The 12,055-nt window shown below is 53.3% G+C and overlaps 5 protein-coding genes across 5 annotated transcripts; 2 read left to right on the forward strand and 3 right to left on the reverse strand.

Annotated features, from left to right (window-relative positions):
* Positions 1-1,641: 1,641 nt before the first annotated feature.
* PtrM4_005160 (Pyridox-ox-2 multi-domain protein) lies at positions 1,642-2,584 on the forward strand (the record flags this gene model as incomplete). The annotated part of the gene is made up of 3 exons (XM_001930529.1): positions 1,642-1,705; positions 1,779-2,281; positions 2,336-2,584. The coding sequence occupies 3 exons, from the start codon at positions 1,642-1,644 to the stop codon at positions 2,582-2,584; spliced, it is 816 nt and encodes a 271-aa protein (XP_001930564.1).
* A 349-nt stretch (positions 2,585-2,933) lies between these two features.
* On the reverse strand, positions 2,934-4,893 carry PtrM4_005170 (VID24, Vacuolar import and degradation protein; the record flags this gene model as incomplete). The annotated part of the gene is made up of 3 exons (XM_066102755.1): positions 2,934-4,263; positions 4,420-4,814; positions 4,873-4,893. The coding sequence occupies 3 exons, from the start codon at positions 4,891-4,893 to the stop codon at positions 2,934-2,936; spliced, it is 1,746 nt and encodes a 581-aa protein (XP_065964957.1).
* A 1,505-nt stretch (positions 4,894-6,398) lies between these two features.
* On the reverse strand, positions 6,399-7,490 carry PtrM4_005180 (Mating-C domain containing protein; the record flags this gene model as incomplete). Its single annotated transcript, XM_001930531.1, has 1 exon — positions 6,399-7,490. One exon carries the CDS (start codon positions 7,488-7,490, stop codon positions 6,399-6,401), a length of 1,092 nt encoding a protein of 363 aa, XP_001930566.1.
* A 737-nt stretch (positions 7,491-8,227) lies between these two features.
* On the reverse strand, positions 8,228-8,545 carry PtrM4_005190 (uncharacterized protein; the record flags this gene model as incomplete). The annotated part of the gene is made up of 1 exon (XM_066102756.1): positions 8,228-8,545. The coding sequence occupies one exon, from the start codon at positions 8,543-8,545 to the stop codon at positions 8,228-8,230; it is 318 nt and encodes a 105-aa protein (XP_065964958.1).
* A 1,762-nt stretch (positions 8,546-10,307) lies between these two features.
* Positions 10,308-10,562, forward strand: PtrM4_005200 (uncharacterized protein; the record flags this gene model as incomplete). The annotated part of the gene is made up of 1 exon (XM_066102757.1): positions 10,308-10,562. The coding sequence occupies one exon, from the start codon at positions 10,308-10,310 to the stop codon at positions 10,560-10,562; it is 255 nt and encodes an 84-aa protein (XP_065964959.1).
* Between the last annotated feature and the right edge of the window lie 1,493 nt (positions 10,563-12,055).

The following is a 12,055-nucleotide window of genomic DNA, read 5'->3' on the forward strand; positions in this document are numbered from 1 at the left end:
AGCCCTGGCAGTCGCAAACCCCAAGCAATACCCTTAAACTAGGGTCGCAATCAACGCTTGTGAAGGCAAGGATTCAGAAGCATGTAGATAGCTCACCAACGTCTATGGTGGAGGCCTTTGAGAAGGTCTCAAAGGGAGCAGCAATTATCGCGCATAAGCTAGTGTTGGCGCAAAGGAGATCGCAGAGCTTCGAGCGGCAAATGAGGCTGCTACGCGGCGTAGATCGCATAAAAGGAAGCGGTTTCAGGCAGAGGGGACCTTGATAGTTGAGGATAGGGCTCGTCTAACTGCTCTACAGGAGTTTGGGGCGCGTAGTGATAGGAAGAAGCTAAAGACGCGAGTGCGCGCTGAAGCAGGTGAACCATCTCAAAGGCGGTGTGGACGGTGCAATCAGACTGGGCATAACGCGCGTACGTGTAAGCAAGCAGCAGAAGTAGACTCTAAATGATATCTTATATTGTATTATACTATATAGGGCTAAAGTGGGCTGTTTTGCGCCAGAATGAGGGTGGTTTTGGTGAGGGCTTGGCAAAAGTGTCCCGCCAACCCGTGTGGCCCGCCAACCCGTTAGATACGTTAATGCTTTTGCAAATAACATGGTCGTGATGGATCATGTGGCTACTTTGATACCTATTGCGCCGCATACATACCTAGGTAGTCTGACGAAAAGAGACGAGAGGATGTTATCGATAGTCAAAAAATAAACAAGTTCGAAAACAAGGTAGAGAATGCGTTGAGGCTCCTATTTGGTTTAGTGTTGTGGGATTATGAAGAGAATGGGAATGAAATGAGAAGCAGGCGTTACCAGAGCATAAAATGCAGGCTCAACTTGTGCAATAGTAGACGAATCACCTAGAAGGCAGTTGATAGGCTAGTAGGTGTTTGAGTTAAGTATATACAATATCACTTCGATGTGAACACTAGAAGTCAACTGTGAGTTCTTAAACTACTATCTTCAAAGTCAATCAGACTAGCGCTAAATCGATAGATCAACCCTACTACTATAATTGTATTATTGATAAACTTCTGCGCTACACCGCCATCACAGTAGCGAATACAGTCCCTTATGTAGCCCCTCACAGCCTACTTTATTCAACTTTCCCCACAACTGCACACACCAACCGTGACTATCCTTCGCTAACCCGTACTATCCCACCTCAACCACGACCGTCCTTATCCGATTCAACCATTCTTCCGTCGTTACTGTTACTTCCAACAACACAACCGGTTTACAACAGCATTAAATAAAACCATATACACGCCATATACGCCGCATACGCATGATAAAAGCACTGCAGCGCACTCACAAGACCCTGAACCAATCAACGTTCCGGTAATTACAGACCCCACCTCCCGTGTAGATGGTAGCTTAAGGCATGCAATACAGAACTAAGTGGACAGGCTTTCATGTGTCATAGTTCGGGTTTATATATGTGTAGGAGTCATTCGGGAAGAAGTGTATTCAGCACCGTTATTGTATAAGTGGTTGAGACGGAAGCTGTGACTGAGATCATTGGCATCGTAATTTCCTTCTTTTACTTTAGGTAGTCGCACAGATTACGTCAAATCCTCTCGAAACAGCACAATTCACAAAAAGCAAACAGAGAATCAACAACAAGAATTTTTCAACTACCACAAAAGATGGCTTCGTCAGAAGAGTACCCCAAAACCTCAGCCAACAAGCTCGGTAGACTGGCAAATAGAGGTAAACATATCCAACCAAGCATTTATTCTCATCCCTCCAATTCAAAATGACCAACCTCTCACACAACACCCAGGTTCCTACGACTACACCACAATCCACACCCTCATAAACGCATGTCCAATCCTCCACGTCTCCTTCAATGACCCCACCCACCCCTTCCCAGTCGTCCTCCCCATGCTCGGCTGCACCGGCTCCTTTCCCCCCAATACCTCATCTGCCTCCTCCTCTTCCCCACCCGACCCCAGTACACCCCAAGACCTCTACATCCACGGCTACATGTCAGGTCGCATCTTTAAAACTTCCTCTTCATCCACCTTGCCCGGCCTCCCCATCACCGTCGCAGCCAGTTTTCTCGACGGCCTAGTACTCAGCCTAGCGCCCTTCCACAACAGTTGTAACTACCGGTCTGCGGTTGTGTACGGGTATGCAGAATTGGTGCAAGATGAAGCCGAGGCGCTGTATGCGATGACGCTTATTACGGATAATATGTTGCCGGAGCGGTGGGCGAGGAGTAGGAGTCCACCGACCAAGGCGGAGTTGGCGTCGACGGCGATTTTGAGGGTGAGGATTGAGAGTGTGAGTTTTTTTCCAAATCATTTATAATATATACAATAGCTAACGTATACACAGGCCTCAGCCAAGGTTCGTGTTGGAGGCCCAAGCGAAGACCGTGATGATTTAAAGAACGCGGAGCTTGTGAAGGATACTTGGACAGGTGTAGTGCCTTATTGGGGTACGTGGGGCGAACCGATCCCTGGAAAGGAAAACGGATGTCCCGATGTCGAGGAGTATATTGAGGAGTGGAGGGTAGGGGAGACGGGTAAGGCAAGGCAGTATGCATTTGCAGCTGTAGAGATGGAGGGGAAGAAGAAGAGCTAGATTGAGGCTAGCACGAATGTCTTCTTTTTCTCAATTTCCGTTGTGGACAAGGAGTTTAATTGTGGGGTACCCATAATAAAGACCGAGCACATAGTATACAGACGCGAAAGCAAATATATACAGGTGTATATATACGTGCCTTACACATGTTGGGGTAATTGATATTCTCCAGCTGTACCCAAAACTAGAAGCCTCAATGGGCGAAAAAAGCAACCCAAAGCACCGTCTTTATGCAAGTAATCCTATAACCGTCTCTATCCATGCTCACCCACTTTCTCTGATGACTGATTTAACCGCTCCCTTCTCCCCCATTTCCTCTTTTCACATTCTACTGCCACAGCTCCCTGGGTCACCTGAATCCCCATGCACTCCTCAGCCCACCCCGCACACTCTCCAGCTTCAAGCACTGATATGGACTACTCTGCGGATCATAATACAATCCCTCCAGCATTCCATTCCTCCGATCCAGCGCCACATAGTAGAAGCCGCTTATTGTAAGCCCGCAGCCCGAGTCGTCAAATGTCGCATGTTCGGCATCGTTTGTTGCACTGCTGTTGAAGAGAGGCTGGGGCGTTATCTCGACTTCGGCGCGGCCTGTGTTCGCGTTGCGGACGATGCGATATGGTGACGGCTGGAGCTGTGAGGCGTGGTTGGAGTTGGATGTGGGAGGGTAGTAGGTTGAGCTGTTATTGGAGGAGGCCCAGGTATTGCGCGCTGGGCCATCGGGGAAGGATGGTATTGTGGTCGAGGGCGGTGGCTGGACGGGATCTGCTGTACTGCGGTTCAGGCTCTTAACAAAACAACGCTCTTTCCAGCGCATTAGTATCCATTCCTGGCCCAGGACCTCTGTGAGCCACTTCTTGCTAGTCAAGGATCTGACGACTTCGTCGTCGCTCATCTTCTGGAAGGGTGGCAGTTTGCGCCAGTATGTTGCGTCATTTGCGGCATTTGACTTGAATGACTCTGTCAGGAGGGTGTGGTTGTTGAAGTCTAGGATTTCGCCTTCGAGGTATGTTGTTATGGAGGATGTGCGTGTGACTGGTGGCGAAGTCGAGTTTGTGTTGAGGATAGAGTGCGAGTGTGGGTGGGAAGGCACATTATACGCTTCCATGGTTGCGGAGAGGGCCATCTTGTCCCAGTCTACGTCGTGTATGGTGACCTTGACGGGCCATCGATCTTGCTGTGGTGGGGCATCGGGTAGCTGTGAGGATCGAGTGGTAGATGCTTCGTTGGGGTTCCATATCCATGGCCGGATGGGCGGCACGAGGCCGTTATGTCTGGAGGCAGTGGCAGCTATACTCGTCGCATGCTGGCAGCCGGAGAGTACGGCGCCGGGTGCTAGCCACGATGACTCGGTAGGTGTCGGTATGGTGAAGGTGTCTGCGATAAAGTCGGAGTGCTGGAGGCAGAAGTAGTCCTTTGTGAGAAATCCGGCGTCGCGCGCACACTCCAGGCTCTCATCGATGGTATTCGAGTGGCGTATCCGCGACAGGTACTTGACAGTCTGCTCGAGCATGGGCGAGCTCCGGGCGTCTGAGAGTCGCTGCATGGACATGTGGCGGGCTGTCTCACGGTCGCGTTCGGGCAATTCGTTGTTCAGGCTGTTTCGAGCGGCAAGCATCTCCCTCAGGCTACGATGGGCAACGTGTCGTGGTGGCGCCTCGCTGGTGACGCCTTCCCTGGTGCGCGCGGAGAAGCGTGGATGACGGCGCACGCCTGCCGACTGCAAGATGGCCGTCGACCTCAGCGAGCTCTCGGCCGTGGTCGTCGTAGCCGTGGCCGTGGCCGTGGCCGTGGCCGTAGGGGGCACATTGTTGGCGGGCGACCAGTCATACAGGCTATTCTGACTGGGCACGCGGTCGCCATAGTTGTTGTCACTCAGGCGGCTGAGGCGACTCATCACTCGCCGCAGCCGGTCGCGCTGCTCCAGTTCGTCTCGCTGTCGCTCCAGCAGGCGCAGGCGCTCGCGTGATCGGTCCAACCGGGCCTGGTCGTGTTCCTGCGTGGCTCGCAGATAGTGCAGATGGGCGCGCTCAATCTCGTCGTCTGTGTCGTTGCGCAGTGTGGCTAGGCTGTCGATGGTCGTGTACGTGTGGTTGGCGTCGTCGGCGTTGCCGTCTCGATCTTGGTGGTCCGTCTGGGTGCCCAGGGTTGCGGCGAGGTTGAGCACGTCGTCGTTTACGGGGCTCTCGAGCTCGCGCAGGGCCGAGATGAAGGTGGGTTCCGGGTCCTATGTGCGGCTACGTCAGTCAGGCCTCTGCGACAACCACAGTGTCCGCTATCCTTACAGGCGAATTGGCGGGCGGCATTATGACGACTATGACGATGACGATGACTACGGCTACAGGCAACTCGCATGACCGTCGCAGCGCTGCAATCTGGTAAGATGTTTCGGTTTCGAGGTCAGAAGTCAGAGGTCCGGCCTCGGCAAAGGTGATGCGATACAGTCACTTCACTCCAGTCAGCCTACTGTCACAGAAGCCCCGAAAAGGAAACAAAGAGAGACAGCGTTTTAGCCGATGAAGCATGCCCGCACACGCCATCACCAAACCCATTGATCCCGTTGTCCCGCCGCTGGCTTCCGCTCCGCCCTGTCCAATCGTATGCCGATTGAGGCGTGCGGCACAGCACCGCACCCATCCTCGCCCGCTCGCTTGTGCCCCAGACATTGAATCGACCCAGCCTAATGGGCCTTGGGATCCGCAGCCTGCCCTCTACCTCGAGTCATTTCCTCTATCCTCTCTGCATGCTTCACGACGCTTCTTTTCATTTCATTTCACCACTCACTGCATGCATCCAAGCCAAAAAGGTCAAGTTGATTGTTTGATTCAAGTTTCGTTTTTTATTAAGTTTAAAAGGCTAAGTGAGAAGCTTGCTTCTACTGTCCAGCATCTGATTCATCGCTCCCAGTTCAACCGGGCAGCGTGCTTCTTCCAAGAACTGGTTGGAAGTGTAGGAGATGACCCTACAGTCTCTGCATCCATCCAGATTCCCAGGTCGATCAAGGTCAGCAAAAGCCTCCAGGTACATCGGATAGTGTTTGCTCCGCAAGCAGAGGACCACTTCCCGAGAGCCAGGCACGCCACGGGCGTACTCCTGTCTCGACCCAGCGCAGTTGCACCCTCGTGTCGACCCAGTCCTCGTTCCGCACCAGAGACGAGCTATCACAGCGGCATCACAGATGCATGTATAACTTTTGTCGCCGCCTCTTAGCATGTCCAGCTGGCACTCAATACCAGTCCAAGTAGGCATAATTCGTGAACGTTTATCGCGTCAGATCGTAAGAGTCATGGCATGCCACAGGCTCAACGAAGAGATGGCGCATCCGTCCAGGAGTAAGCGACATTAAAACAAGAAAACCAAAAAAACCCAACCGAGTGTACCTGACCTCGTAGCCGTGAGGCTGTGTTTACCGTCTTCCGTTGAAATGCCCGACATGCATGCCTCCCAGAGATGCTGTATTCAATAAGGAAAAGACCTGGTCCGGCCGTGTTTGACAAAGAAACAAAACGCTCGCTAAGAAAGAGACAAGAGAAAGGGAAAAGCAGGTATCAAAGGGAAAATCAAATGTACGAGAGGAGATGACAGAAAATCGCTCGCTAAAAATCAATGATAACGCCGTCCCATGCCGATTTGGTAATGATGTTCGAGTAGGACATCATCTCGTGAATATCGCATTCGTCTCGTGTCGTGCGTCGCAAGGTTGGTGCGCTGGCAACCTGGGCGGTAAAGGGAAGAGCAAGAGGACTGGCCAGATCCATGCTTCCAGCATCGACGGAGAACAGGTGGTACCACAGGTCCGTCATCACTCAGCTTACGTGAATGCAGCGTACTGTGGTGCAAATCCTGTGTCCCATCCGAAGCCGCCGAATCCTCCGTGCACGGCGCTTGACCCGCACTGCTGGGCTAGCACGCTCGGCAGAGGAAGGGCTGGAATCGGTGCCGATGCTGGGGGTGGGCTGTAGTACGAACTCGACGTGTACGGGCTTGTGCAAGGCGCATATGGACTAGTCGAGTTGTATGGCTGGCTGAAGGAGGGTGTCGGTGATGGAAGTTGGATCGCTTCGAAGCCCATGTTGCCCATTGTGCTCCAGAACGTTTGGCCAGTTTCACCACAGGTAGTGATGGTCGGGCTGGGCGTCGAGGGTACTACTCTCCACGTATCAATCGGAGCAGAGTGTGACTGGTGCATGTGCTGTGTTGGCACCCACCAGTTTGCGGATCCAGGCGAGCTTGGGAGAAGCGGTGCTGGCCGGACAACGTCGACGATCCTGGGAGGAGGAGGAAGAAGCGGGAGGAACAATCCCATGATGGCACTCTTGACATCCTCACCTCGTCCCTCAAGTAGCTCTCCTGCGCCGTCCTCCTCGAGACCTTCCAGAGCCTTGACGCCAGTGCGGAACACATAGCGGTTGACAGCCTGGACGAATCCATCCTGAAGCTTCTTCAGCTGCTGCTCCTTCTCGGCCCACTCCCAGGTGCTGGCGGAAACGTCGACGGAATAGATGTCCTTGTGGTACTCGATAAGCGCTTCAATGGTCTCTGGTGTAAGCTTGAATGCAACCTCATGTTGTGACACCATGTCGACGTGTACGACATAGGCCTCAATGTGGATTAGCTGGTAGTTGAACAGTGCTTCTACCAGCGGGTTGGAGTCCTTGCGCAGTTCCGAATCCGGGGCCTTTGGGACCATGATGGAGCAGAGTGACCAGATGGCGTTTGGGCCAGAGAGGGTTTCGGTAAGACAGCGCGTGTGTTGTTGCACACTGTTCAACGGACGCTTGACCCGATTTACTCGCTTGAGCGTTTGTGTTAACCATGGCTCGACCTTGGATGCCAAAACAACGTTGACGTTGGAACGGGGCGCAAAGGCCGCAGCCGAGGCGGGTAGTAACGAGATCGGCATGGTGGATGGTTTCGTTTCAGGTGGTGTGTGCGAGACGGTGCGATATTAGATGGGACGGTATCAGAGATTTAAAGAAAAGAACAAAAGAGATGGCTATAGGGGTATGTCTCTGGCGGATATAATTTTCGGATGTCGCCTTGGCTTGAGATGGAGAGACAGGAAGGGGCGGGCGAATGAGGAGGGGAGAAGGCGAGGTGGGAGGTGGTGGGTGAAGAAGGCTAGTGGTGGTGGGTTAGCATCTCTTAAGAGCAGGCAGGCGACGATCATGGGCCCCTCGGCGTGGCCACACAGCTCGGCAAGGATTTCATGCACACTGCCCCGTTTGGCTGCGCTGCGCATCTAGCTTGTCTAAACGTGCATATGGCGAGAGTATGCAGCTGCAGGCCTAGTCGGATCTAAGCTGACCGACGGCCACGGCGACGGCGCTGCACAGGCTTTGGATAGGCGGATAGACGCGAGCGCGAAGATTACGATGCGCTCATGGATGGCATGAGATGTGCGAACGTTGAATTGGGTATGCAAGCACGGAGATGAAAGCGAAAGAGGCGCTTGATCAGCTTCGGACGTGGAAAAGAGCAAAAGTTAGTCAAGCTGCTGCTGCTGCTGAGGACGGCGGCCATGCATGCGCCGTGGCAGAAACCTGAATGCGAGGCCGCAGTTGCCGGTCGAAGCAGCATTCAAGCCTTGGATAGACGCCGTTGGCGAGGCTTGCGAGGGAGCAAAGCCTGCCAGTGCGCTTAGAGTTGGGCGTCGAGTATCTGGTGTTGCAACATGACACGGATTCCAGAAGCTTTCCTTGCCCGTCCAGATGGAGAGGGCACCGCAGCGGCTTTGCTGCCGTTTTGGGAGTGTACGGTTAAAGCGAGGACGAGGCCTCGACGCTTGTCAAGGGGTGTGTCTCTGAAGGCTCTACCAGGTGGGTGTAGTTGTCGTAGTCTTGGGCCATCTACAGGTTGACGTTGCTTGAGCCTAAAAATGGGGTGGAGGCTTTCAGCCCAATCAGCTGGGATAGCAGGGGTCTGAGCAGGGCTGTCTACCGAAAAGTCCGCGGTCATGTGAGCCGCCGACGGCCCAAAAGTTTTAACATTTGAACATGGTAGAGGGCCATCCATGGTCGAGTAGCTTGGGCGCCTGCTGAAGCATGATGCCATCCATCGTACTGCTACTCTGAATGATACGATACTGATGACGACGAGGGCGAGTTGGCAGCCCGTGCAAAGAGCACGACCGCAGCGTCCGCCACAGGACTGCCGCCACATGCTCGTGGGTACTTACGTTGCGGCTGTGCTGGCGTCGGCGGTGACGGTGACGGTGATGACGGCCGCTGGTTGCGATGCTGGAGGTAGATCATGCCGGCGCCGCCGAGCCTTTCGCACAAGTCCGAGTTCCTCCCTCCGCTACGACTAACACCCGGCACTATTATCGTGCTAACACATCAAATACGGGCCTCCCTACACATAGCACATTACCCACTCTTACCTGGTTATATCGCCCTGGCCGATGACACCGTTTGTCTAGGAGAAACGGTCGGCTCTGCGCATAAAGAAGCCTTTGTCTGCGTCATTGGAGCCGCGCACTCTCAACTGAAGCAAAGCGAGCATTACGCAAGTGCCCAAGTGCCCATCCCATTAGCCCCGGCCGCTGGCCACTCGTTGTCGCATTTATTCGTACTTATCGATAGCTGCCCACATGTGCATCTGCCATGTTTCAGAACATGCAAAGGAGCCCCCGAGACGTGCAGCTGGCATGCTGGGCTGCGCCTCATAGCAAACGAATACGCGGGGCAACGTGCATCCACGGCCGACGTGGTAGGCTGCCCCACGCCCGCCCATGGTGTTTTACTGTAACCGTAGTAATCTATCCACACAAAATACCTCCGACAAGACCATCGTGCCTCTTCCTTGCTCTTAAACCAGTCCTTTCAGCTCGACAGGCCTCCTGGGCTGGTGCAGGTCAGATGCCCCCACTAAGCCGACATCAAGCGCCGGCCAGTGTCTTTCTTCTTCCGTCCCCACCCCCCACGACTCAACCCTTACCCACGCGCACTCTACGACTTTTCTTCGCTCGTCATGGAACTTCGTCATCGGGTATGACTGTTCCTGCACGTAATGAACCCCGTCTTGTTTCAGCATATGCCGGCGACGAGACGGCCGCCTGCACCCTGCAGTATCGTGACGTGGACCCGATGACTCACCACCAAGAAGAAAACTTACGCCTCTGTACCGACAAAATCTTGTTCGTCGGCCTCTGAACGAACCTGCAGACGCGGCACTTGCTTTTCGTCACAAGCGGTACCAAACTTGTTCCCGTCCCTACCTCCTTCGCATCCTACGTCTGCATCTCAAACCTGTCCAATACTGTTTCTTCCCAACCCTCTCTTATGTTTGGTGAGCAGTAATGCGGGGGATCACAGGCCATGGCGACCGGCTTTTCAGGGGCCTTAGCAGACGGCCTACTAGTGCCATGGGCAGAGGTAACACAAGGCAGCCCTGGCTCAATCGCAAAAGTCGCGCAAAACCTGTGGCTCGAGCCGAGCACATCGACCCCCGCATACCCTAACTTGAGAACATGTTTCGCTCGTGCCTGCACGGCTCACTGTAGCCACCCGAAGAGTTTATGCTAGACCCTTCTATGCAATGCATCTCAGATCTGTACATTGAGATCTGTACCTATGGGATGCCTGGCTCGCACACTGACGCACGACAGCAGCCATCAAAAGCCCTCAAGCCAATGTTCCCGTTCGGTGATGAATGTAACGCCATCTTACGCGAACCTTGTTGGGGAACAATGGGGCCGGGGTTCCGAATAGTAATCAGTATGTGGTGTTTGCTCCGAAGTTGGGGGCTACCTTTCACCAAGGCCGTCCAAGATTTTCAGGACAAGATGCAGGTGGGGGACACAGATACGGTAGCCGCGCCCAAGACCCCTAACGGGGAGCTCGGACTACCATGTTACTGGGATCTACCACACCCTCATCTCGCCCGCGAAGCTCAACACATCAGAATCGGAAACTGGTCACTCGGGGATCTCGGATGGGCCTCTAGTGTCCCTCCTAAGCCGTCAGCCTGTTAGACGAACCGAGGGGAACCTGGGGATAGCAAAAGTGATATCTCTAAAGATGATCGGTAGCTTCGTCTGCCAACCCATGTTCCTGGAGCTGAATTACCCTACTGAGCGAACCGCATGCACGGCATGACTGTTGAGATTTTCGGCGCTTCGCCATACTGCTCGCCGTTTCGACTAGACCTTTACTCCATTATCGAGGGACCGCAATCCATACTATAGCTTCTAGACCCTCTTACACAGCCGCTGACGTATCCACCAAAGTCTTTTCGCATCCTAACCGGATGAGAATAGTGCTCTTTGGATGTTGTGCATTATCACAACACGGGAAGGGCAACCGAAGCTATTGATTCCGGTCCCGCTATGCAGTCGCTATAACAATCACCAAGAGAAGCGGGCTCGCAAACCGTAGCACGCGCCGTAGCGAGAACTTCATCGCTGAGGTGATCTTCATCTCCACCTTCCGATCGACCAAATTTCCACGGCCTTGATTCCCATTTTGACCCCATGAACCGACACTGCGCTGATCAACACCATGGAATCCCGGGCATAAGGCATCCGTGAGCACCACCAGACACTAGACATGTCACCGTATGCTATACGCTTTCCGATTTCTTTTTCCGACCAAGTACACATGGTAAGAATACCCGACATACTGTCACTTTATTCTTCGCGTCTCACGGTGTCTCCGTCCATCAATCTGACCACGTGGTACACATCCGGTGTATCCCTGCTAATGTATTCTTGCTTTTGATATCTGCATTCGGCCCAAACCTAGTCGTGCGTTTGCTCTTGAACTTTCATACCAATTCTTGCTTCCTACCACCCGCATAGGGACCTAATGCGTCCCTGCGTTTCCTAGTCGTGATACTCAATTTCAAACGGCCCTAAACACACGAAACAAATCGAAGTGATCCAATTTGGGAACGTCGTCTCCAAGCTGCCAATGCTTGTCGATGACGCGGACCTTGCCAAAACGATGTATGCAGATGAAGAGGCGACTTTCGACGGACAATCGGTAAAATTGTAGCCTCACTATTGAGACAGAGGTTCGGGGAGCGCGGTTTATCCTACTAGTACGGATCATGCCGGAGGGGTATCTACGTTCTAGATGAATGAGTGAGTTTAAGAGCTGGGGACAGCCTGGCTTCCAGCATGATAGAGTCAGTGAGGCTGGGGGTAACTGCCCACGTGAGTAGTTTAGGATTCAACTTGACCATAGCAACGGAAAACTAGCGTTATCATTAGCAATCTGCTTCATAATAGCTCTTGCAAATAGTGGCAACGGTTGCGGTACCCACGCGTACTCTGTCGACCGCTGATGCTCCTGTAACCTCAAAAGAAGTACTGCCTTTGACGCTTGTCTAAAATATAACTCTTCCCGACACCATCAAATCTGCACATACATGTACGCTGCTTCGCCTGTTCACTATAGTAAGCCTTTAGAACGTCATGTAGCTCGCCCCATCTGCTCCGCGGCTACCTTGCGACGATCAATGCGT

This window comes from Pyrenophora tritici-repentis, chromosome 1 (genome assembly GCF_003171515.1).
Source record: "Pyrenophora tritici-repentis strain M4 chromosome 1, whole genome shotgun sequence".
NCBI lineage: Eukaryota > Fungi > Ascomycota > Dothideomycetes > Pleosporales > Pleosporaceae > Pyrenophora > Pyrenophora tritici-repentis.